We start from the raw sequence: 25,449 nt of genomic DNA on the forward strand, positions 1-25,449 counted from the left end.
GAGTAGAAGTATTGAATTTTACTTATCCATCAGACAGACAGACTGCCGGTTACAGTGAGAACAACTCTGGAGGATCACATTCCCGCAGACATTGCCGATCTATATGGTTGTTCTGACAATTTTCTGGCAGGTGGCAGTACAGAGTCCTAAGAACGGTACATACTGAGTTCTAAGACAGGGTACCTCCTCTGTCCCCAGTGGCTATAGAGTTGCTGCTTGGGTAAGTGGCCAGTTGGGTACCCTGTGTGTTGAGGGACTCCACTAGGCTTGGGAGTGGGGCTGGGGAAAGGGAAGACCCAAAGAAGATGAAGACACGGTCCCAACTTCTCCATACAGTGAAAAGGAGGACATACGGGGACACCTTCAGCTTCAGCATCAGAATAATGTCCGAATGTGCCACCTTATCTGCCCCACCCTCTCAAGTTCTGTCAGTGAATGAGGAGTAGAAGGTCCGAAGAACTCCCACATCCCTCCCAGGTGGTGGCAACATTTGACTACTGCAGGGATTCTTTGGGCTCAAGGGGCCGAGCCTGTGAGAGACCCATGATCCCTGTGGTCAGGCCAGGAGTGGAGGCTACTACTGGGGCTGAGGGGTGGGAGCCGGTAGGACTGGGGAGATGGGGGGTGCGGATGCTGGCCAGGAGCAGCCTGGTGGGCCCCACAAGGGCAGTGGGTGTCCACTAGAACAACATTCAAGGCACCAGAGCACTAACAACAAACTGTAGCTTGCTTGGCAAAGCCCAGTTCCTTCTTTTCAGTAGAAACAAGGGGAGCTCTTTTTCAGTGTTCACGGTGGGAAGCCATTTATACGAGTTAGACCCTTGCCCCAGCACCTTCCCCTGCCTAAGAAGACTGGCCCCCTCAGCTGTGGTTCCTCACCCTGACTTCTGATCTTGCCAATACTCACCCTTTGACCCTCGGGGCTCTTACTACTGGTTTTCACATTGGTTTTTGTTTGTTTTTGTCTTTTTGAAATCTGAAGTAGAGGTATTCTTTGTTATTTCATCTAATCCTAGGGTCTGTGATTACCACTTTGAAAATATTTGGGCATTATCTTGTAAAACCGAAGCTAGGCATACCCCACGATCCAGCAGTTCCACTCCTGAGTGTAGACCCTGCAGAAATACATGCACAGGTGTGCCAAGTGACAGGTATGAGCATTTCCATCATAGCACATTCGCACTAGCGAAGAACTGGGAAGAGCTCCCGTGTCTATTAGAAATAAAATGGACACACTTTGGTATGTTTATGCAGTGGAAAACCATACCATACCAACATATTACAGCTATGCAAAAACACAGGATGAAATCTGAAAGATATAATATTGAGCGAAAGAAGCAAGACACAACAAAATATTTAATGCACAATGCCATTTACATTAAGTTCAAATACAGGCAAAAAAATCAACTGTGGGTTTTAGGGATGCGTATTTGGGTAAGAGAATCGTAAAGAAAAGCAAGGCAGGAAATCCTCTACTACAGATGTAGTGTTACTTGCTGAGTGGAAGGAGGGGTTCGTGATTGTGAAGAGGCACCGTGGAGGGGGTGTCCAGGAGGGGGACCGTGTTTTATTTCTCAACTTGGGTGGAAGTCACAGGGACCCATTTTGCAATGAAACTTTGAGCTGTACATTTGTGTTTTATGCATTTTTGTAAGCTTCTTTCATAATGTAGAAAAAGTGAAAAAGAAAGTTGTTCTTTATTGCCTAATTATTCTCAGGAAGATTAGATCCTGGGTTGAATCTTGGAGGATAAATAGGAGTTATCCCGTGGAGGAGGATATTCTAGAAGTCAGACAAGAAGAGGCAAAGGTACAGAGTACAGAACTTTTCTGAGATTTTAAAGATCAAGATGGGGTGTGGCTGGAGGTGGAAATGAGGTCTTGGGGAGGTAGGCATTCAGACGTGGCAGGCTGGTGCAGGGATTTTAAGCAGGGGATGAAATTTCAAGAAGAGCAGGGCTGGCAACAGGGCCACAGGCAACAGAGAGGTCCTTCGGATCAAGGTTGACTTGGGAAAGGCAGTCCCTAGCCCCCCGGGGTGGGAACCGTGCAGTGGGGAGCTGGCCATGGGCACCCCAGATTGCAGCAGGAGGAGGTGTAAGGGGAGGTAAGGGAAAGGAGACAGATGTGCTTGGCAGCCCTGCCCGATGCTGCAGAGCGGGGCCAATGGGAAGAAAAACAGGTGAGGAGGTTTGGATGCATGAACTCACTATTTCTCCATGACCATAAAAGTTTGTAGCTCTTTTCGGTCCCCAGGACTCAAAGGCATTTATTTCGGACTTCAGGATTCACTCATGGGTAATGAGATGGGTCAATGGTAAGGAAGTATTGCCCTGCTCTGTGAGGTTGGACTCGATTCCCTTGGGAGGGCTGGAAAAATTCCTGCGAGTATCTGGAGGCTACCGCACCGGAGTTTCTGCAGGATGTTGGATTTGTGGCCTCAGAGATGGCGATTCACTGATGTCAGAGGAACATCTCTGCTCCCTTAATTCGGTGCACAGCAGAGTTGGTGGCTGAGAGACCAGTCTGTTTTCCAGACCCTCGGGGGACGGCTTTGGAAGGGTGGCATCAGGCAACGGTTTCCATTACTGTCTTTTCTCTCCGCACTCCAACTATCATACCTGTGTTTTTCCACCAGTCCCCCTTTCCAAGCCTCTCTTTCCTACTCCTTTTTTTTTGTCTTCTTCCTGACATCCGCTCATGTCTTTCCTTTATATCTTCTTTCTGGAATTTCCATTTCCACACCATCCCTGCACTTCAGATCCCTGTTTCAAACCACTTTCCATCCCGACAGTGAAAGGTAAGCAGACTTCACGGGGCAAATTTATGGCATCACAAAAGGTCCCCTTCTTTTAGGGGAGCAGCTGCCCCATTATGGCAGGGTGACTCCCGAGCCTTGACATGCAGTTCCTATCTTCTTCTGGGCAGAGTTGGAGAACCAACTTCCTCACCACCCCCAGACTCCCACACAGAGCCGGAGCCGGGGGAGCAAGGCTGAGACATTGGTGCAGCCAAGGGGGTGAGGTCAGAGGGGGGGGGGCTCGTTATACACAGGGGGACTGACTGAATGAGTAAACATATCAAAGATACCAGGAGCCAGCTTTCCTGCTGTCAGAGAAGAGAATTACAAATATGGGAAGGGAAAATAAACCCAGAGATGTCAGATTGGAAATGGAGGTATAAACGTGCAAACATGTTTTTCACTATTTATGGATAACGTGGAAAATACGGATGTAAATGTATGCACGTGTGCATCTGCACCCACGTACACATTCCCCAACCCTGTTCACTGACAGGGCTTGGAAAGAGCAGCATATCAATAACAGAGTGCACCCAGTCCCCAGATCTTACCTGCTAATTACGATTCTCCACTAAAAGGAACCAGGACTCTTTGGAGAAATGGTTGAAACCAGAACTGGGACAGGGAAGGTACAAGATGAGCTTGGAATATCTGGTGGTACCAGAAAGCAAGGAAATGCTTAAAAAATAATGGGGACATGTCTTAAACACAGACGATGGCATGCAGGGGCTCCCACTGACCAAGTGAGGGACAATTTGAGCATCAAAACAATGATTGTAACTGATAGAACCCATTGGACACAGTAGGAAACCCTGAGTCCATACTCATATAAATAAGTAAATGAACAAATTCAAAGTTTGAGGAAGTCCAGGATATTTACGTGGTTCCAAACCATCTCCCCACTGAATACTTATTAACTGCCAAGTAGGAAAGAGTAACTCTACAGTGGAGATGCCAGGCAGAAACCACCTTAATTAAGTGATCAAAGGGAACATCACTGATAATGAGACAAATGGAAATCCTGCACCTCCCAAAGGGATGCAGTGAGGAGCACACAGCTTCTACTTTGGTGATGTTCCTCCCAAAGGTGCACGACCACCTGGAATTCTCCTCAAACAGGTTTACAACCTGAGGACACTCTGCAAAATGACTGGCCTAGAACCTTCAATTGTGTCAAAGTCATGAAAGTCAAATAGAGACTGAGGAGCTACTTCAGACTGAAAGAAACTAAAGACAGGACCTCTAAATGCAAATCAGGCTAAAGCTTCTTTGTAGTGTACTTGCAACTTTTGTGTTTCATTTTTTTTAAAAGATTTTATTTATTTGAGAGAGAGAATGAGAGAGAGAGAGAGCACATGAGAGGGGGGAGGGTCAGAGGGAGAAGCAGACTCCCCGCCGAGCAGGGAGCCCGACGCGGGACTCGACCCCGGGACTCCAGGATCATGACCTGAGCCGAAGGCAGTCGCTCAACCAACTGAGCCACCCAGGCGCCTGCAACTTTCGTGTTTCAAAATTTAAAAAAAATCAAATGAGTAAGATGGCACAACCATTTTGGGGAAAATGGGAACGATATAAGGGGAACACAAAACTCCCACTAATTGAGAAGAAAATATGAAAAATTTTGTGTTTGTGGTGGGTCATGCAGGGCTGTGCCTCAACACCCCTGGCGTTCCCTATGTTCTCTCCTCAGCGCTCAGGGCTCTTCTGACAGAAAAGTAGAGAAGCATTATTATTTTTGAGAGTCCTCCGAAAATATTTAATGGACACTGCCACGATTCTCCTTCCCAAGTCACAGGACTTGCCAGAGGACTGAGTAGAGCCCAACGACTGGCACCCCCTGCGGCCGCTTCAGGTGAAAGGGAAGAAACCCGACAGTGTGATGGGGATCAGTAAGCGGTAGGACAACCTGTGGCTTGCGTCTCTTTTTCTATCTGAGGGGCTAAATGTGGAAGTGAAAGGGGCATCTGGAATGTTTGTGCTGTTACAAGATATTCCCAACTTCTGAATCAGAGCAGTGGACTTGGTGGGAGGAATGAAGTGCCTAAGAACATTTGAGAAGAGACTTAACTGAGAACGTTTATTACAAGTTTATGGCCTTCCAGAGTCACTTTCACGGAATGGTGCTTCGATATGCTATCCTTGGCTTTCATGGAGAGGCCCTACCTGAAACAGCCTGGGGAAAATGTCGCTGTATTGGCAGAGGAATATGGTGGACACTGCCCAGTGCCTCCTGCAGGAGTTTCTATACAAAGCTACTAGACACTATCTTTTTCCAGAGGATCTGGTAGGCTTTGTTCCCAATAACAAGAGTTATAGATATGTGCACCTTTCTCCTTTTTCCCCACCTTGGCTGCTAGGAAACTCAAAATTATTGAGCTTCGACTACAGGAATGGTGGAGGCCTTTTGGCTTGCAGGGTTATAGTCTGGGCTCGCCTTCTCTCTTCACTGTTAAACCTCCCAAGCACTGATTTTTAAATGTGTTTTATTGTGTTTCCTATAAATTGCTTCAAACTTTTGTAAATTAAAAGTTTAGAAACCAAATAAAGAGACCAAAGGACCATTGGTCCCAAGTAAAAGTTGAGGGAAACAGAAAATATTCTCAGAACTAAACATTGGGGGAAAAATTATATAGCAAGAATGAAAGAAGTTCCTTCAGTATTTCTCAAGTAAGAAAATAAGAGGCCAGAGGGCCAGGAACAATATTCATGGTCTCAGGCACGCGTCAAAGCACAGTGTGTAACAAAACATATATAATGGGATCCCCACCTAGACTTCTGAGAAGAAAGTAATAAATACAAGAGTTTTCAAGATCTAGTGGGGGTGGGAGGGATCAGAAAGCGACACAGGGGTTTGCAAATCCTCAATCTGGCAGGTGTAGAACATCTGACAGAGGGTAAACAAAGTCAAAATGACTCCATTTAAAAAGTATCCTACACCTGGCTGGATTAAACCAAACCAAACCAAAACAATACTTTGCTACACATTCCAGTATTTTCAGAGCAGGAGTGACAAAGGAACATCAAGTCTTTGGACATCTGTTCCAAGTCTCACTCTGGCAACAGCAGAGCTACCAAAGGCTTCATTTGTCTGCCTGACAATTTCATCTTTCAGAAGGCACAGGAACCGGTGAGGGAAACGGCTGCTTTGGAGTGAATTCTGATCAGTAAAAACAGAACCAACGGGTTAGTAATGTGGAAATGACAAGAATAGCAGGAGAGACTGTTGAGGACGTCTTGGCCCCTCACAGAACCCCCAAAGCTCTTTATTTAGGTCATGCTTTTGTTACTTCTCTTTGCTCTACTGTCATTCATACACCTGTGCATCCCGTAAGAATGTCCCTTGAGGACCGGGACCGCATCATGTCATTTTTTGTGTCTTCTGATGTCTGCTGCAGTCTCCTTTATTTTGCAAAAAAAATTAAACATGCTGAATTGGAATGTAATAAACATGGAGACTTCAGGATGACCTGACAACATTCTCTGTTAAAGCTTTTTCCCCCCTGATTAGAAAATGTTTTCATGGTATAAAACTGGAAAAATTTGGAAAAGTATAAAGGAGCAAATACAAACTTCCCAATATCCTTCCACCCACAGCTACGCACTTTGGAACACCTTCTCGTCTTTTATACTTAAATATTGCTTCCTAATTATGAACACACTATTATCTACAGTTCTGTACCTAACACTTACCATTTATGTTTTTCATGCCATCAAAATGTCTTCTTTTAAAAAGTGACTAAATAATATTCCATTCCATTCCATATCTTTATTATAATTATCGTGACCAAAAAGTAAACAACATAAGGATTTCAATTTGCTACCAACTTTAAGAACTGTGGTGTGTCCGAGAAGTCAAAATGGAAACCATCTCACCTATAATAGAGGGATAGGGCCGAGCAGGGGAGATCGGTGAGGCCAGGGCTAGTCCTGGGGTTCTAGGCTTTGACCCGAGGCACCTGTCATGCACCAAGAGGGTGAGCTGATGGTGCTGAGTGTGGAGCCGGAGCTGAATGTTAATGCCACAAGGAGTGTTCAACCCACAGAATCACGGAGGCAGCAGTTTTCCACATTTGAAGAATGACCAACTTCTCACTTTTTAAAAAAATATTTTATTTTATAAGTGGATAAACATTAAAAGGTATTTTTGGGGGGGTGTACAGGTCTATGAATTTTACCACATGTGTTTGTGTAACCACCACAATCAGGATATAGAAGAGCTTCATCACCCTCAAAAAACCCCCTTGTGCTGTCCCTTTATAATCACATCCTTCCTGTCCTCTTTAATTCCTGGTAATCGCTCTTACGTTCTGTCAATATACTTCTGTGTTTTTAAGAATGGGAATGACCGACTTATTCTGCAGCATCTCAGATGGCAGAACTGAGGCTGATAGGTAGAAATTACAAAGATGCAATTTGACTTGTTTAAGCCAGTTTGAGAGCTGTTCCAAAAAGATATGGGATGCCAGGTGAGGTGGAAAGAGCCTCGTCACTGGAGGTATTCAAGCAGAGAAAGTGGATTCAGGGATACTAGATGGTAGGAGATAGCAGCAGTCTCATTTATGATCCGTATCTTGTGCAAATGAGCAGTGGAAGAACTTAGATCAAATCTCAGCCTCGCAGCATTAAAGTTTGTATTGACTCCAGTGCCTTCTGTTTTTAATTCTGAGCAGCCCAGAGACCTGCTACCGTTTTCTTGCTCCTCCAAGTCATGAGGTCCGGCAAGGCTTCTGGCTTTGTCCCCTGCCCCCAGCTTCCTTGAGCCTTAAAAGTCCCATTTGTTACGTCCCGAGTCTGAGCAGCAATGCCCTTGATGAGGAAGGAGGGGCTGCCAGCATCAGGCAACTGTGGTTACTTATCAGTTCTTACCATCACCCCCCAACTCGGGACCCCTTGACCTCCAGCAGCATGTGCCTGCAGCCGCAGTCGCCCTCCAGGGCCCTACACTGTGCCTGTGCAGGCCGGGTCTCTGCCCCGAGAGCTTGCCGCTCAAGGTGAAGGGCAACGTAACCCTCCCTCTAGTGGCCCAAGCTAAAACGCTCCGACCCTACCAAGATCCAGAGTGAGACGCTCTGGAGCTCCCTGGCAGGGTTGAAATTCCGATGCTTCTCCGAGGTTGTTCCACACGGAGCGCCGGGCACAGGGCAGTGGCTCTCGGCTGTGCCAAGAACTGCCTGCTGGGACCGGCGGGCACCCGCCTCCCTCTGGCACGTGGTGGGTGGGGGCTGAGTTCTGCGAGGACGGAGGAGTGGTTGTCTCATCACGTTGCTATTTGAGGAAAGAAAGTGCCCAGCTTTTCTTAAACCCTGAGCTCGGAGTTTCCTCCCTCCTCACCTACTTGCCATCCTTCTGAAGCTGTGTGTATCAGGAGGAGAGGGGCTGGTGACAGGTCTGTGACCTTTACTCCCAAGGTCGCTGGATCTTTTCCCTTTTAGCTCTAGTGGAATGAAGAGGTCGGTCAGATCTGAGCCCTGTTTGAGCCCCACGCAGGCTGGGAGGCACTGCCTTTCCACCAGCGAATTTCACACCAGTGTTTGGGAAATTCAAGAAGTGGAATTCAGGCTCCAGTGGGTTTGCCTAGTGTCGCCGGCCAACCTCACCCAAGCCAAGAGAGGGGGAGATACATGCACGCCAGGGAGCGACTGCCCTCCCTCCCAACACAAAAATTCCACCTCAGAGGCGGGTTCCCCGCCCATCTCAGACAAAGATAAAATCCTGGCTCCCGGGGATGACCTGAGCAGCACACCCCTTCCGTCAGGCACCACAGTTCCTTTACACGTGAGGTGTAGCTCTCCCCGAAGCACCACCACCTGGGTGTGCTTGTCACTCCTGCACGGAAAAGGTGCTCTTGAAAAAGTGTTTATCAGTTGCCTGTAAAGGCAGCCACCGGACGTCCCAGGACTCCAGTAACAGAAAGCCTTCCTAAAATACAACAACAGAAGCAAGACTAACAAAACTGAAGCTGCTTGGCAGCCCGGATGGCGCATCTTTCCTGCCTTTGGTCACTGGTCCTATGAAGGAGCAGTGGGACAGTGTGAGGCTGGGACAGGAGACTATCCAGCTTCCATCCTCAGCAGCCTGTGCGCGGCTCGGTGAGGCCACATTCCCCTCCTGCCCCGACATCCTTCTCTCCAGCATGAGTTATCATCAGAGGGCCATGTTTCCGTTTCTGAATGAGCCATTCAGTACCGGGGCTTTCTTGGCCCTAGCCAAGTTACCTGCTCTAAACCCCACTTCTGTCCTTCACACGGCCCCATGGCCCACACGGCCAGGAGGTGTACAGAAACGGGGGGGGGGCGGGTATGGGTTCTTGCCTACTCCTCTCACCACTGTGACAGAGCCCTTGGGTAGGAGAAAAAGAATTCTGTATGACTACACTGTACCACTTAATTCGCCTTGGGTCAAGGACTCAATTTCCTGCACTAAGTGCCTCTCGTAAAGCACATCAGTGTGGCAAAGAGAGGAGTTCTCTCTCCCCCGGGAATGCTGAACCAGAGCCTCCTATGGGAAACAGCCAAACGAGGTCACCGAAGGAGGCTCACGTCATCAAGGCACAGATAAGATCAGCCTGAAATCCTTACCCATGGGCTTAACATGGCTGGGACGGGTTTTATTCTGTTCTCTTGCTGGTCCAGGACAAGTTGCACCGCAGTTAAAGGGGAGAAGCAGGAGGGAGGGAGGAGCGGGGTCTGGCTCGCTGGCCTTTTGGACCAGACCACAGGTGGACTTTGGCCCGCATGAAATGGGGTCAGCTGAAGGCTGATGTCTCTGGTTCCCGTACACAGATTTAAATAAACCAAAAGAGGAGGAGGGGGAAAGGCTTTTCCAATTCTTCTCAAGGAAATGTATTCTGAGTACACAGTGAATCTGAAATAATTTTCAACTCACTTTCAAGCCAAACTGCCTCAGCTGAAGAGAGAGATCAGAAATGAAATGCATGAAATTCTGATATACATTTAACCCACTTAAAAGAAACTGACAGGAAAAATAAAATTTCAGATGTTTTTTATTCAAAGGTTTTCAAAAGAAATAAAACAGAAAAAGCTAACAATCTGATCAAATGTACAGTTCAAAAATGTCTTTTGGCGTTTAACAACAAGTCCTAGGAAGGAAAACTACAGAGTTATCTTGAACCGGACAAATAAGTTACCACTGGCAAGTTTGTGGCACTAGTAAAACAAAAATAAAAAATTAACTCTCTTGATCATATAGATATCTCTATGAAAATCTTTTTTTTCAATCTGTACAAAAGGTCTTTCTTCATAAATTAATTTTTTTTATAATTTAATGGCTGTCTACTATGTGATGTTTAACTGATTTTTTTTTATTTTTTTTTTTATTTTATGTACAGAGGTTATGTTTCCCAAATCTTACCCAGACGAGTATGGCACTTAGTTCAGACATATCTAGCAGCAGATTTCCCCTCCCCTCTAACCGAGCTATCAAATTTCTGTCTTAACTAATGCAAAAATATCAAGTAGTGAGAGACCCAGGTTTATAAATGTACTAGGTACAAGGAGGGCGCTGCGTTTGGTCTGGACTTTCACAAAGCAGTAATATTCCAGGGAGCATAGAACCAATAATACCACAACTTTAAAAAAGGAAACAAAAACAAAAACAAAACACATTTCTCTTAGGACTATGTAATATTCACTAGAATCTACACTTCTCAGAGCAGCAAGGACTTTTGAAACTATGAAATGTCACTGACATCTATAATCAAATACAAGCATAAAATTTAAGAACTAAAAAATACTCGAAAGAAATAACTGCTTAGCCCTAGCTCCTGAGCTAGGAGGATTTGGTCTGTGGAAACAGGGAGGGCCAGCAACCTGTCCCAGCACAAAAGAAAACAGACTCTGAGGTAGATAACTGATCACGCACAGTTGACCAGACAAGTACACAGTTTTGGAAGACAACTTAATTTACCATTGCTTTTCAAACGTATGCAATTGTCTTAATAAAAGAGCTTTAATAACAGTGAATTATCTTCTATGTACTAAAGTAGAAATAACTGTGTATTTATGAAATCAGGAATTTCATAGTTTCAAAATTGGTTTCTCTTTACACTTAACACTTGTAGTGATGATGTAAAGTGTGGCACTGCTTGGATCCAAATCTTCCTTCATTCATGCTTTTTTGTTTGTTGGTGTGTGTCCATACATCAATTAAAATTATAAAACCTAAATGCAAAGGTACAAAAAAGGCACATTCTCCTAACCGCAAACTGGTCCGGCAAAAATAAAGAGCACAGAAGATACGATGCTGAGAGAAGTTGGAGCTACTGGTTACTGGCTCTTCGGTCTTTGGTGAAGTTACCTTTAAAAGTGCCAAGTAATTTTGATTTCTCAAATTTATGTAATAGCGAGAGCTAGTAGCCAATCATTTTGCTTCTATTCCTACCTCAGCTTATGTTTGAAGATAAAATCCTTATACTTTTAGCTTTTGCCATTTAGTTGCAATAGCAACGTTTTTTCGGTTTGCCAGATCTCAGGCGTAATTCTCAGTCTAAAGCACTATCATTGTATAAAGGAAGGACAAAACATTCGGTGACTCCCCGCCCCCGCCCCCCACCCCCAGCCCCAACGCTACCTACACTAAATCTAGAACATCGAGTTAGTTTTTTTTTTTCCTGAAAAAAGGCAAAAAAGACTTTACATTGCATCATACAGCAGATATCCTAAATCAGTCAAACTATCAGAGGAAACTGTTGGCGTACAGCCTTACAAACAAGTTACCCTAGTAAAAGTTCCCCAGTCAGAAAATGTGTTTCACACAAAACATTTTTCCCTTCTTGCATTTCACTACCTTACACATTATGTGAAAAATCATTAAAAACACCTACTACATATTTAAAAAAGCCAAAATTTCAGCAACTTTTATTGACTACCTTTTAAAAGCCCTATGCTGCTGTTTTACAAGGCATAACAGACCAGCTCACTTGGTCAAAGCATTCTACATCATTAGTTTGAACTAACTTGTACTGAAACAGCTACAGCATCAAAGGAGTTAAGGCAAATTGGAATTCATAGAAAAGGAGAAGACATTTCACACTACGCTGAAAGAAAAATGGAAAAGCTAAGAAGAGAGACGCGGAGGGCAACACTGAATACAGCGACACTCACACTCGCAAGCACGGAACACCAGGGGGAAGTCGGACTACTTCAATGTCAGAGCCCATTGCATACAGCGGAAGAAAACGCAAATTAAACACAAAATGGACAAAAACCACAAAAATCCGGTCATGCACTTGGATAAATCTTCATGGTCTTTGTGCATACCCAGAAAATTGAAGTTTTCTTTTTTTCTTACTTTTTTCTTTTTTCCTTTTTTTTTTTTTTGCATCGTAACATTTGATAAAAATCTTTTGTTTTTGTTTTTTTTTTGTTTTTTTTTTTTGTTTTTTTTTTTTGTTTTTTTTTTACTAAAATAAACCTGTTCGGGGGAACAGCTACTAGATGAATTTAAGGGTTTTATGCACCTTATAGAACTTATAGCAAAAATAGTTTTAGTTGATTTCATTATAAATAACGTTTTCAAGAACCTGTGCAAAACTGTCAATAATTTCCTAAAGCACAATTGATCAGAAAAATCCATGATTGTTCAGCCTTCACACCCTTCTTCATGTAAGAACGCCCTTCTGTACATCTGGAAGAGAAAAACAAAAGATAAATGCTTTTGTACAGTTGGTATAATACACCACACTACTTTGTAGCCTCCTTCTCGTGTCCGTGGTATGCATGTTTGACAAAGGCAAGACGGTACTCATCACTGGTGGTAGACCAATAAAGTAGTTAGAACTGAGGGTAGTTTCTATGCCTTCACTCCACTTTGGGACCTGCAGCATACTTTTACCAGAGCAACCAGAGCTCTGGATTGAAGGATACTGACATTAAATTCATAGTCAAGATACTGCTGCTCTTGTCATACCAGATGAAGCAGAATCTTACGCTGTATCTCCTTCAGCTTGTGAGCATGAAAGCAATATAAATTTGGATACATGTATTGTAGGACAAATTTGATACCTGGTGTCCTGATTTGTTACAGATTTTTAGGGTGGGAGGGGTAAGGAGGATGAGAAAGTAACTATACATGTGACCTCAAAACAAGGCACTGTTCTTTTTGGATAATCTGCAAATCCACAAGATACTGATTTTAACATTTCACTAACACTGGATTCTTGGGCCCCGATTAAGGCAGTGTGACCAAATCTGAGCTATTCTAAGTACCATTATGATAAAAGAATCATAGACTTCCTTGAACTGAGCCCTACAGTTACAAAGATGTTTCCCTCATACCTCACAGTTACTTATTAGGTTGAAAGGTATATGGTGAATGGTCATTAGACGTCTCGACGGCCACCTGCTGCTGACCACTCGCTTCCTACAACAAAGCAGAGCAGATGAGACGTGAGCAATGACATCCCAACTCTGTTCCTTCCATCTGAGTTTCACATCTTAAAATACAAGCGCTCCTTAAAAGTGATTTTCTTAATATTATGTAGGGTTTTCAAGGTTAATGATTTCCCTAAGGAATTAAGATATCTTACAGACCCAAAGAACCTCCCACCCCAACTCTTAGGAGTTGTCTCTTCATGTCAAGCTACAATTTTCAAACAAATATCTGATCCCTTGGAGCCAGGTGTGACTTGGAATTCAGTATGTTTGGATTTTAGAATCTGAAAAATGGTAGGCATATGCCCTTTATCACAGAATATACCCAGTGGGGCCTAGCGCTACACCTCATCACCAAACACATGAGCAAGTCTACACAGAAAGATATAAATATGCACAGTAAGGGGGCTAAGATTTTGTCTTATATCAGTTCCGGTTGTGTTTTGCCACAGGTCAGGTTTTTGCTAAAGCAGTTATAAAGAGAATTTTTATTTTCAGATTTTACTGTGTGTTTCAGAAATGCAGATAAGGGATTGTGGGTTCTGGTAACTGTGATTGTCAATAAGCACACAAATTTACAGCCATCAGCAGAAAACAAAACACAACAAGAATGCCCCCAAATAATCCAACCACAGTCCTGGGGCTGTTTCTGCACTTGGAACCTATGGGATCTGCCTAGTGGATAGGATTGATTGGGATGATGAATTTCCTTGGAATTTTTTTTTAAATTTTTTATTTAAATTCAATTTGTTAACATGTAGTGTATTATTAGTTTTAGGGGTAGAGTTTAGTGATTCATCAGTTGCATAGAGCACCCAGTGCTCATTACATCGAGTGCCCTCCTTAATGTCCATCACCCAATTATCCTATCCCCCACCCACCTCCCCTCCAACAACCCTCAGTTTGTTTCCCAGAGTTAAGAGTCTCTTATGGTTTGTCTCCCTCTCTTTTTTCCCTCCCTTCCCCTATGTTCATCTGTTTTGTTTCCTAAATTCCACATATGAGTGAAATCATATGGGATCTGTAGCTCTCTGCTTTCTGTCCAATCTTAACTCAAGTGTCAGTCTTCTTCCATTATCATCATATCTGCATTCTGCATAACAAGAACTAAGAGTTATTTAGCTATCCGAACAGCCTCTATAAAAAAAGGTATGGTATGTTTTCATCCCTGTTCACAATTCTGAAACATCAGTGTTTTCTTCAACTATTTTAATTACAACTGATTTCTTCTTGCAGTTATTATTATTAACAGAATCTTGGGTACTCAGGACTGCAAACTCCAGCTTTATCCTAATTTGCGTGTAAGTATCCCTTTGCAGGAGACAAGATAGATTCTTGAAGGGTATGAAATGTGCTACAAGCTTGGAAGATAGTTCTGGGAGTTTTGGGGGGTGTGGCCTGGATACTGCTACACTAATCTGTATGCAGAGAATTATATTTCAGAGTCGAAAATAACCCTAGCTCTATATGCCCTCTAAACTCAATTCTTTATGCAAACATTTGACTTCTAATTGATTCTTCTTTGAGCCCTATCTAATTCACCCATTTCTGAAACTACTCATTGCCAGAGTGGCCATAGGATGGGCTGCACCAACCTCAACGGGAACCGTCGTGGTCTGCACATGTGTATACTGCGGCAAATAAGCTCCTTGCATAGCTGACGTCGCAGGCATGTACTGAAAAGAAGAATATAGTCAGGATGGGAAATGAAAAGCCATGCAAAAGTTGAGTGCTTGGCGAATTTTGAGTTGGGATGTCAAGTATTTGGAAATCTCAAAGGAGAAATATAAATAAACAAGCTACCTCACAGCTTAATTAATAAGTATGTCATACGGAAAGTGAAGTGACTGTTTCTCCTTTTTGAATCGGCAAACTAAAACTCCCACCTTTCTTTGGATTTCCCAACAAACACACATATGCATGAAGATCGCTACAGCGTCTCATTCTCAACACTCAGTATCACGGATGTGCTATTTTAGGAGATCTCATCTCAAAGGACCTCATTATTTTCCAGCAGCCCCCTGAACTAGTATCTAGAATTATTTCCATAGGTGGAGACCTACAGAGTAAATGACTTGTTGGATCTTCATCAGGTGACTGCAGAACAGGAAATGGACCCTTGCTTTCCTGATGAGGACAGTTTTCCCCTTCCAAAGGCAGCAGGGCTTCCTTGTTGATCTCAAGGACCTGACTGAGCCATCACAAGGGGCTGCTGCTGGGGTTTTGAATGTAAGAGAGGAAAACATACTTCCCTTTGTTCTTTTCAGCCACCACCGATATGGTCTGAATTAAAAGCCTTCGGCCATCGTACCATCTAAACGTTACGTTGATAGATATCAACCCTGGAAGTGCCTCTGGTATAGGCTCAACCTCAATCCCCAGTGGAATCCCCTGGACTCTGGAGAAGTCAGTCAATCCTAAGACTGTGATACAATGCCCCCGCCCCCACACATTCCATAAAAGAAGTGAAGGGAGGAAAAATTCCCTGCCTTTATCACCATGTATCACCTTTTTCTTTTGCTTCCCGACACCAGGTCTGCAGTGTGAACGAATGGCACTAGCTACTAGGGCTAGATGTGGTCATGTGTGGTTGCTAGATTCTGGTAAAGGAGAGACACCCAGAGGATAGATACTTAGTTCATCAATTAATCATGTGGAAGGCAATGTGGGGGGTGAGAGGGGGTCGGATATAATTGTTGAACATCACAGAGCCTGTAATTGATAGGGAAGACATAGGCTGCATTAATTCACTCCTCTGTTGGCTGAGACACAGGATATTAATTTGCCACCTACTGTTCCGGTGCTGCCTAGTGACAGATGACTCATCTGCTGGGCCAGAGGGCTGATCATAGATGCCGGCTGTAGCGACATGGTGTGCTCCATCGAGGGAGTTAACACGGCCCCCTGGGGAGTCAGGAGACAAGCACAGTGTAAGAGAAACTCAAGGAGGGAGTTAAGAGTCTGTCATTCCTTTTGCAAAGGAAAACGCCTTAGTTTGTTGAGAAATGTGAAACCAAAAATAACCTCCTCTCAAACTTGCTTATGGTATCATAAATAATTTCCTAAAAGTCTTCTGGATAATGCTTCCTAAAACTTTTTTAAGAGCATTCGTTTCACCAAAATCGCTGCATTAAACATCCTGCCTTTCCTTTCACTCAAGTGTAAAGCAAGCTAGTCCAGCAGGAGGAGCTATAGTCGGAAATGCGAACTGATTTCGGCTGGCTGGGGTTACAAAAATGCTTTCTTCGTTTTTAAAAAAAATAAATGACAGTTGATGTTTGATGCAGCCACAAAACAATAGGCCATATTGAATATTTATAAATACGGTGTCTTGTTTAAAAGTGTTCTGTACAGATAATCATTTGATTCAAGATCAGGCTGTTGGGATCAAGATCACATTCTCCATTCACTGTTTCTCAGAACTTTTCAGCTATAGTTTGGTGCCAAGGGAGAGAAGGAGATTCAGACATGATTAATAATCCGATTTCAGATTCTTTGATTTCATCTGAAAAAAATTCTGGTCATTAAAAATAAAATTAAATATAATTAAACAAAATGGGGTGGGGGGTGCACACACACACAAAAAATCACCCACAACCTAGCCTCTCCCTAATATATGGCTGTTACCACTTGGCATGTTTGTAGAGTTGCAACTAGGGTACATAAACAATTTCATATCCTGGGTTTCTGCTTTGAACTTAACATTCTATTATAAATATTTACCTCACTTAGTGCATAGCCATCATTATCATCACTTTTAATGACTGCATAATGGTACATTGATTGCCTAAACTGAAATTTAATTTCTGGATTTTTGCATTTTCTCTAATTTATCCTATATAATATTCTTATGGATTATATCCTTCCTCTCATTTTTGCAATCACCCAATTACCTGAGAGTGCAATTATTCTGACACATCCTATCAATATTAATGCTATGTTTTTGTTATTATTGCAACTGATCTATCCCTTCCAAACACTGTTGCTTATTGCTAATCAGAACACAACTGAGGTCAGAAACTGATGTGCAGGCAGTCTAAACTGGGTGGGGAAAGGGACCAAGCCCTCGGATAGGAACCTTCTGCACACACTACCACTGTCTCCTCAAAGATGTTAAACTGGGATATGAGCAGGCTTTGTCTCTAAAAGTTGCCAAAAAAAGGATAGAGATGCGTGTCAGAAACTGTGTTGTTAATGCAGTTCATAGAAAATTTGTTCTTTTTAAATTTTTAGTGTGCATCATCAAAAAGTGTATGGTAACATGGAAATGATTCAGAAGCCCAGAATATGCTGAAGGAATTTCCTGCTTCTTTTCTTCATTCATCTGTAGGAGCTACTGTCCAAGACTGCGCGTACAGAGACAAATATGTGCGAATGTTTATAGACACACACACATACGTCATCCGAGAGCTCGTCTCTTGTGTTATCAACTAAACATGTTTTATCTGCTGCTTCCAAGTCATCTCAGCAACTTCCTGTTCAGAACTTGTCCCTAGAGTACTGTTTCATACATATGGTCTTACAGTGCATGGTGCCCTCTTTAGGAGCTGTCCTGAGAGAAATTCCTCTCTCATCTTGAGGCCAACAAGGGTGTGCTTCTCCCAAGCAACTGACCTGTTTTTCTCTTATAAGTACCGTGAACTGTTTTTGCTTATCAGAATTCCCATTTTGCCTTAGTTACTAGAAAGCTCGGGGCCAAATTTGTGGCCTTCTTGTGCCAATCATGCAGGTCATTGTGCTGGGCACTGTTTTTGTGATTTTGTTCTCCACCTTTATTTCTCAACTTTTAAAATGCATGCTTTAAATTTTAAAAAATTGGATTTTATGTATTTTTGAAAAACACATTAAATACACTATCTATTAATGCAAAGTGTAACTGAATTAAAAAGTATAATATGTACATAAGTACAACAAATGCTCAAGTCACTAAAGAAATCACATCTACCAAAGAGAAAGTGTTACTGCTTTAGGATTTATAATTTCCACAGAGAGGTTAAGTAAACTGATAAAAATCTCTAGCTTCCTTCTGACCACTTTATATTTGCATTAAACGGAATACAATTAAAAAATATGAGCTGTTTCATACCAACTACTGTTAAAAATATAGCAATTTAAAAGCTTTAAAATTTAAAACTTCAATTGAGTGGCCTTCTACAGAATTGGTTTGAAGAAGAAAATGGTACCCTGCTTCAAATATGATGTATTTTAAGTTCTTACCATTGCAAATTTGATTTAATGTCAACTACCAATTTAAGACAAGGGTGGGAGGAAGTTTTATAATGAACTTGTACATTCTCATATTCCATCTTTAAATTTCCCAAATCCCATACCATCTTTGGCAAAAGGTTTTAACCCAGAGAATGGTCTTCCAAATGTATATGCAGCCTAGTTGCAAACCACAAAGCCATTAAGTTGAAAAACTTACGGGGTGCTGTAGGATATACGGTTGAGGTTGCATCCAAGAAGGACTTTGCACCTGGAAAAGGGAGGATTTTGAAAGAAACATTGATTTCCATTGGAATGCTACCTCTTTCTCCAGAGCTCTTTTAATCATGTTAAAATCTACAGAAGGAAAATAAGGAAGCAATACTATCAATGATTAAAAAGATTAAGGCAGTTAGAGTTCTTGGCAAACTGGTCACTCTGAATAGGATGAAATGATTATTTAAAACCAAGTTCCACTTGCCCATTCAAGAAGTATTTACTGAGTACCAGGCATCAAAGAGAAAAAGGCAAATAAGACATGGGCCCCACCCTCAAGATATTTACTAAGAATGGAGATAAACAAGTAAACAACTCAAATAGTGAAAAGTGTGATAATTGAGGTATGAACTAGGCACTTGAGGAATACAGATGAATGAGAATTCCAGCACATCTTATTACAAACTAATCCTTAAAGTATGTGCTTATTTAGAAAGAATAACGAAATTCAACCCTTCTTTGATACCAGGATATTAGGTTTCAGAAATCTTGTCTGGCGGTCAACAATTTCTAGTTAGTGTGGAAAATAAAAATCTGAAAATCAGATTTAGAAAATGAAAAACTTTCTTAACTAGATCTTGACATGTACAGTCAAAAGGGCACCTGCACAGAAGACCCTCCACATTGAGGAATAAAACACGAGAGTCAGGTTCCAAGGCAGGAAAGCAAGCCTGTGCAGCCTGCCACTCAAGAGAAAAAATATGAGTCCATTTCTTGATGCCCAGAGCTCTCCTGAGACTACATTAATTTTTAAAAAATAAGTTTCAGTCTCTAACTCTTTAACCACAAAACCCTCCTGTATCTTATCCCCTACGGTTAACTTCAGAGGTTCTATAGAAAGGATATGGGGAAAAGTCATGGGGGAAGAATGCATTGTGATTTACCTTGATAGCAGAGCCCCGATACTTGTTTTCTCTGGTTTCCTTTGCCACCTAAGGCAGACCAAAGTTAAGTGCTTCTGCCTTGTTAACATTTCAGTTATCTGGACTGCAGCCTTTCCCCATTGGGGTACTGGTGGTTTCTCGCAGATGCCAATTTCTCAAATCCAATTGTATAAGCATATGGTGCTTTAGTGGAGAAAGGCCCACTCCAACATGAGCACAAGGCCTTCACTGAATAAATCATGGGGAGGAGAGCAGCTCCCTGGAGACCCCAGCTGGGGCCAGATGCTCTCATTTTTTGTATGCTTTCAGTGGTCTTAATAATCTAATAACTTATTGCATTATGGGGTTAGGGAGCTAGAACATCTAATCCAATTCTTTTTCTTAAGCAGCAAATCAGCTGCTGTCAATTTCTATTCCTCAATTTTCCCTAACTATAAAATGGGAATAATAATCTATGTTCTTTGAATTCTTTACCATTGGTTATCTACCCTCCTTTGGGTCACAGATCCCTTTGGAAACCTGATAAAAGAAATAGAACTTACCCCCCCCCCCCCGCCCCCCTGCCCCAGCTAACTGCATACACACAAGCAACATTTTGCAAACAATGTAAGAGACTCTCAGACTACTTCAAGCTCATCTGCTGACCCTACTGTGGCCCTGAATTTATGGGGTTAAGAACCTCAGTCACAGCGAGTGTCAGGCAAATGGAATGAAATTACACATGTATCTTAGGGACATACAGAATGCCAGAAGAAGAAATGAGGGCTTTGAAATTAAATGTTTCCAGTTAGGTATTGCAAATCTACTATGAATACCGGCCTCTGAATTTTTCTTAGGCTATGTAACAATTCTGTGGCCAAAATGCTCATTGCCTGACAGTAAAGAGGGGAAACAGAGGTGGTGGGGAGACGCACTGACAACTCCAATAGCCACAGCGGCCCACATCCAAATTAATCTGCACAATCATCCGCCTGAGAATAAGCTTACGTGTCCCTCTTTCCAGTGATCTACATAATGGCAGAGGTTTCCAAGGTCAGAGAGTTAAAAAAGACTACCTTTTCCCTGGAAAATGCACCAGGGAAAATAAAGAAATTTTAAGCCCCAAATAATGAGAGAGGCATTAAATGAGTGAATACTGTGGCCGGCAAATTGAAGCGCCAGCCCAAGTAACGTAAAAGCCTAGAGAGATAAAAGAAAAGAAAATAAGGGACAACTCAGGGGACGAGAGGGAAAAGACCTGAAAGCGGAGGGAGCTGTGAATGCTCCTGCACAACTTCAGCTTTCGTGCGTTTAACCACGAAGCTACCTTATGATTTATTATTCGAAGCTACTTTTAAGTTTTCAGACAGCACCACCTTCATGATATTGCTTACGCTGACCAATTCCTTATTTTAAAAAAGTATAATGAATATACTCTCATCAGCCCACTAGTCCTGCATATCCTGATGATCGTGATCACAGCTAACATTTATTGACCGCTAATGATAAGCCGGGGACTGTGCTGAGAGCTCTTTACATAAATAGTCTCATATAGGGTTTTTAAAACAAGTCTATGAGAAAGAAACTATTATTATCCCCATTTTAAAGATGAGGAAACTGAGGCTTACAGAAGTAAAATAACAGTTATTAGATATTGTAGTCCCCTAACCCCAGAAATCAGGGCATTAATAATATCTAATTCAATCGTTTTAAAAACAAGAATACACAAGAGTTTAGTTTAGTCACACAGGATCTCAACAGTCAACAAAAGAGAACTCTATTCCCACATTTTTGTGATTGAACTCTGTTATTATGCTTCTGTGTGGGCCAAGGCAATAACCCTGTTAGAGGTACTCAGACATAGGAGGAGAGATGTGTACGCGCACACATTGTATACCACTGGGTTTGTTGTATGCGCACACATTGTACACCACTGGGTTCGTGGAGAATAGGAGCTAACCCTGCAATAAAACCAAATCCATCTTATAACAAGGTGCTTAAGGAGATCTTGGTTCTAAGTTGGGAATTTATTTGAACATAAAGCCTCCTCAAAATTACCTGTTTAAACAGGGAGTAGCCTCCTCTTTTTTTGGCCTTAAATCTCACTGCATTGCTCATTTAATGTTACCTGAGACATGTCTTTATTTATTAGCACGTTTACTTGCTCTTTTCTTAGTTCCTGGTGATGAATAAACAACGGCAACGGTGCACACTTCTTCTGTATTTTACCTAATGTCACTTCTTTTTAAGTTTCAACTTCTGGGACATGTGATGTCCAACAGCAGAGTCCGCTGTGGAGGAAGCATTTGGGTTCATCCCGGTTCTAGAATGCTACGATTTCAAGGACAACTGATAACCGTTTTCCCTTGTTTTATATTCTCCTATACATAAAAGTAAATCACTCTGTCAAATAAAAAGCAGCTTCTTCTAAAGTGGGTATCCAAGCTGCATAATATTTGACTTGGGTTTCATTATAAATGTTCAAAATTTTAAGACACATAAAAACATAGCAGCAATTCACGGCCGACAAGTTGTCACACTCTTGAATCCTAAAGGTACAAACCTGGTAGGCAGAAACAGGAGATGCAATATAGGGTGTAAGAGAAGTTTGAGTGATCATTCGGTTTGTAGCAATACTGTATGGTGAAGGATAAAATCTAGAACAAACACAAAAGCCTTTATTAAGTCATCCTTTAAAAAAAGAATAATTCCCAGGACAAATGTCTGATATTTTCCACCTTCACATTTTCCCTCAAGCCATCATGCATTTATCTTAATGACATACCCATTCTGTATAGCAGCTGTGGTTGGGTCATAAGTAAGTGTCATTCCAGCCTATGGGAAAGCAAAAGAAATAGAATCATTTACCCGCAAGGGCACGGTTTAAAAATTCCATTTCTTAGAGTCATGGCAACACAAAATAGAGAGTTCAGTAGCATTTGATAAAATTAGAAGTTTCCTTTAGACAAACATAAACTCAATATAAGAATTAAGCTCTTTGTCTGCACTGTTCCATTTGGTAGTCATTAGCTGCGTGTAGGTATTTAAAATTAAAGGAAAAATGGAGTCCCTCCTTCACACTGGCTATATCTCAAGTGCTCAAATAACCACATGCAGCTCATGGTTATCATTGGACAGTGCAGACTCTAGAACATTTCCACTGGATGGCACTTCCTTAGACATACTTGAACCAGTATGCTCAGTATGGTGTCTTTTTTTTCTTTTTTTTTTTTTAAGAACCTCATTCAAAAAGAATTAGGCGAAAAACTCAACAGCAAATACGCTATTTGTTTTAATAATGTTACCTAGGATAATTTCTGAGTAACTATAAACGTAAGCCTCTAAGAAACCATGACATTAAAAAAAATACGAAACAGTTGTGCATTTCTTACAGCAATTTAAAATGCTCTCTTACTTTACATGCAGCTAACTGGTAAACATAGCTCTACCCACCACCTATGTGTCCATCTGGAGGGTCACCGCTCTCTTAGCACCATATCCATTAGGAAGAGTTTTAAAGTGACATTATCTGGATTATAAGGTCCTATTTCAGAAGCCTGGCAGCCAGGATGTGGCTTGGGTAACTATTCACATAGTCTTTCAGCATCATACACCCACACAGAAGTCTCAAGAAGGGACTTACAAGTCTCACCTCTCCTTCTCTATGCCACGGTCTTCCATTAGGGATGTATTTGTTTGGGTTCTGCCTCTTCTTCTGTCCTCCATCCGCAAACTTACACAATAAAGGTTCTGTAGGAGCTGAATAAATGGGGACAAATAATAAACAGAATTATATGTGTATGTAGGACAAAACGTAATTGAATCTCTTTTTCAATAGGAGATGTGGCGGTGCTATAAGGGAACGGACAGAACACTTCAAAGTCAAGTTTACTCAGACCCTTACAGGATTATCCACTGGTGAAGAAGACAGTACAGAAGATACATTAGTTAGTATTTTCAAACAGGAGTGCAATGAACACATTTCAAGAGCTATTCTGAGGAACCAAAGGAATCTTTTGATTCACTTTTGTACTTCCTTTTCTTAAAGATTTTATTTACTTATTTTTTCAAGAGAGAGAAAGAGCACGAGCATTAGCAGGACCCCGGGGATCATGATCCCAGCCGAGGGCAGACGCTTAACCGACGGAGCCACCCTCACTTTTGTACTTCTTTATGTGTAGACACACTTGTTTTTTTTAATTCTATTGATAAATCTCCTAATGTAAATAAGATTGTGTCACCCTTCCCTCCTCCAACTTAAAAATGCTCCCTTAGCTTCCCATCATCATTCTTCAGGGAGGTCTTCACTTACCCCAGGAGAAGACAAATTCCCCTTTATATAGCTCACACTGTATTTAAAAAAATTTTTTTTAATTTTTATTTGTATTTTTATTCATAGCCATGAGAACAACTTGGAGGTGTGGTGATTTGTTTGGTGTCTGTCTTCCCTCTGGCATGTAAGCTCCACGGGGGCAGTGACATTTGCTTTGTTCGTCACTGTATCCCCAGGGCCAACGTGCCCGGCATGTTGTAGGTGCTCATTGCATCTTGGCTGAATCAATGAAGGAATACAAATAGGCCCCATTTGTTTATCTGTGGGGTACAGCCTTGAAGACAGCTGTTATAAGAAAGACAAAACACTTGCCCACGCTATTTAAAGTTTTTTCTGTGCCTTTGATCATCCGTCTTGGGGTTGCTTTACTATATATCCACATCATAAAATGATCGGAAGAACAACTCAAGGAACTTACACAGAAAAGCAAAAGATCTTTAACTAAGATACTTATTAGTTAAAAAGAAAAAAAGGTGGGGGGTGAGGGGAGAGGGGGAGGAGGTGACGGCACAGTAGTCCACCCATGACTTTTCATTTTCTTTGCTTTTCCATAATGGAAATAGCAGTATATTCCTGAAGGTGGTGCATATTTCTGTGTGTTTCCAGTTAATGTAATAAAGGCAATCACACCTTCCTGTCTGGTTCCCACATTCTGTCCTTTGTCTACTGTATAACTGTGATTACTACTTTCAAGTTCTGTTTCAAAGTTAAATAACCAGGAAGAGAAAAATATTACTTGTGGAAAATTTACTCCTTTCTCCTTTGCCTCTGATTATCCTAATTCATCTCTTATTTTATATCACTATTACCCACCCACTAATGACAGGGTAGAAGCAACAGTGCCTCTCAACACTTCTCTGCCAAAAAACAAAACACAACAAAAAACCCAACTGTAATTCCTTCTCGGCGAGCCATCTAGGCTGTTGCTTGTGAAGGCCTTCCTCCTCTCCCTGGTGCGAACCAGGCCAGAAGGACAGGCTGGAATGTGAGCTCACTTCTGAAAGGCAGCTTGCACTACGGGAACCAGAAGGAGAGCAAAAATGTCAGGTGTCTGGTGAGAATACCATGGACCCTTGGCCCAACCTGTTTACCTTCTGACTCCCACCACCCCCAGCCCTCAGGTCTTCCTGAACAGGGAACTTCCATTTAAGGCAAATGGGCAGGAAGGAAGATAGACTGGGGCCAAATCCTAGACTGAAGATGAATTACTCTGTCTTTTCAAAAAAAGGTACCAACTTTTGAAAATTCCTGCATCCACCAACCATCTCCAAAGGTAAAGTAAATGGATGCAATGAAGCAAGAGGGCTTTCTAACCAGTGATGATGCTTTTAATTCTACAATTGGGCCCTCTGGGAACAGGTGGGAATGAGGGCCAGGAGACAACTTTCAGGTAGAGGGGAGGAATAAAGGGCAAACCCGCCTGAGAGGTTCGAGTGTCCTTCTGCCAGGCCTGAGGATGTCTCACCTTGGTATCTAAGGACAGAGAACTCAGAGAGAAGCAAGATCTCACTCTTCACGGATCCAAAAGGCCTTATGGTATCAAATATTTTCTCCAGTGACATGTTTTATAATTTTTACTCCC

General features: G+C 42.2%; 1 protein-coding gene across 10 annotated transcripts in view; it reads right to left on the reverse strand.

The window, feature by feature from the left end:
* Positions 1 to 9,784: 9,784 nt before the first annotated feature.
* Positions 9,785 to 25,449, reverse strand: part of RBMS1 (RNA binding motif single stranded interacting protein 1) — a 208,295-nt gene continuing 192,630 nt past the window's right edge. For 4 of the 10 annotated variants that reach the window (XM_027588517.2, XM_027588516.2, XM_027588520.2 and 1 more), the window contains exons 7-15: positions 23,178 to 23,293; positions 22,320 to 22,369; positions 22,098 to 22,191; positions 19,556 to 19,603; positions 18,616 to 18,666; positions 15,984 to 16,094; positions 14,786 to 14,866; positions 13,095 to 13,179; positions 9,785 to 12,444 (exon numbers count right to left, since the gene is read on the reverse strand). In XM_027588517.2, coding sequence (XP_027444318.1) covers positions 13,102 to 13,179; positions 14,786 to 14,866; positions 15,984 to 16,094; positions 18,616 to 18,666; positions 19,556 to 19,603; positions 22,098 to 22,191; positions 22,320 to 22,369; positions 23,178 to 23,293 — 629 coding nt within the window. In that variant the 3' untranslated portion in view covers positions 9,785 to 12,444; positions 13,095 to 13,101. The remainder of the gene's footprint in view (positions 12,445 to 13,094; positions 13,180 to 14,785; positions 14,867 to 15,983; positions 16,095 to 18,615; positions 18,667 to 19,555; positions 19,604 to 22,097; positions 22,192 to 22,319; positions 22,370 to 23,177; positions 23,294 to 25,449) is intronic. The other 6 variants (XM_027588519.2, XM_027588521.2, XM_027588522.2 and 3 more) reach the window with 6 other exon arrangements.

Source organism: Zalophus californianus, chromosome 3, assembly GCF_009762305.2.
Source record: "Zalophus californianus isolate mZalCal1 chromosome 3, mZalCal1.pri.v2, whole genome shotgun sequence".
In the NCBI taxonomy this organism is placed as follows: domain Eukaryota; kingdom Metazoa; phylum Chordata; class Mammalia; order Carnivora; family Otariidae; genus Zalophus; species Zalophus californianus.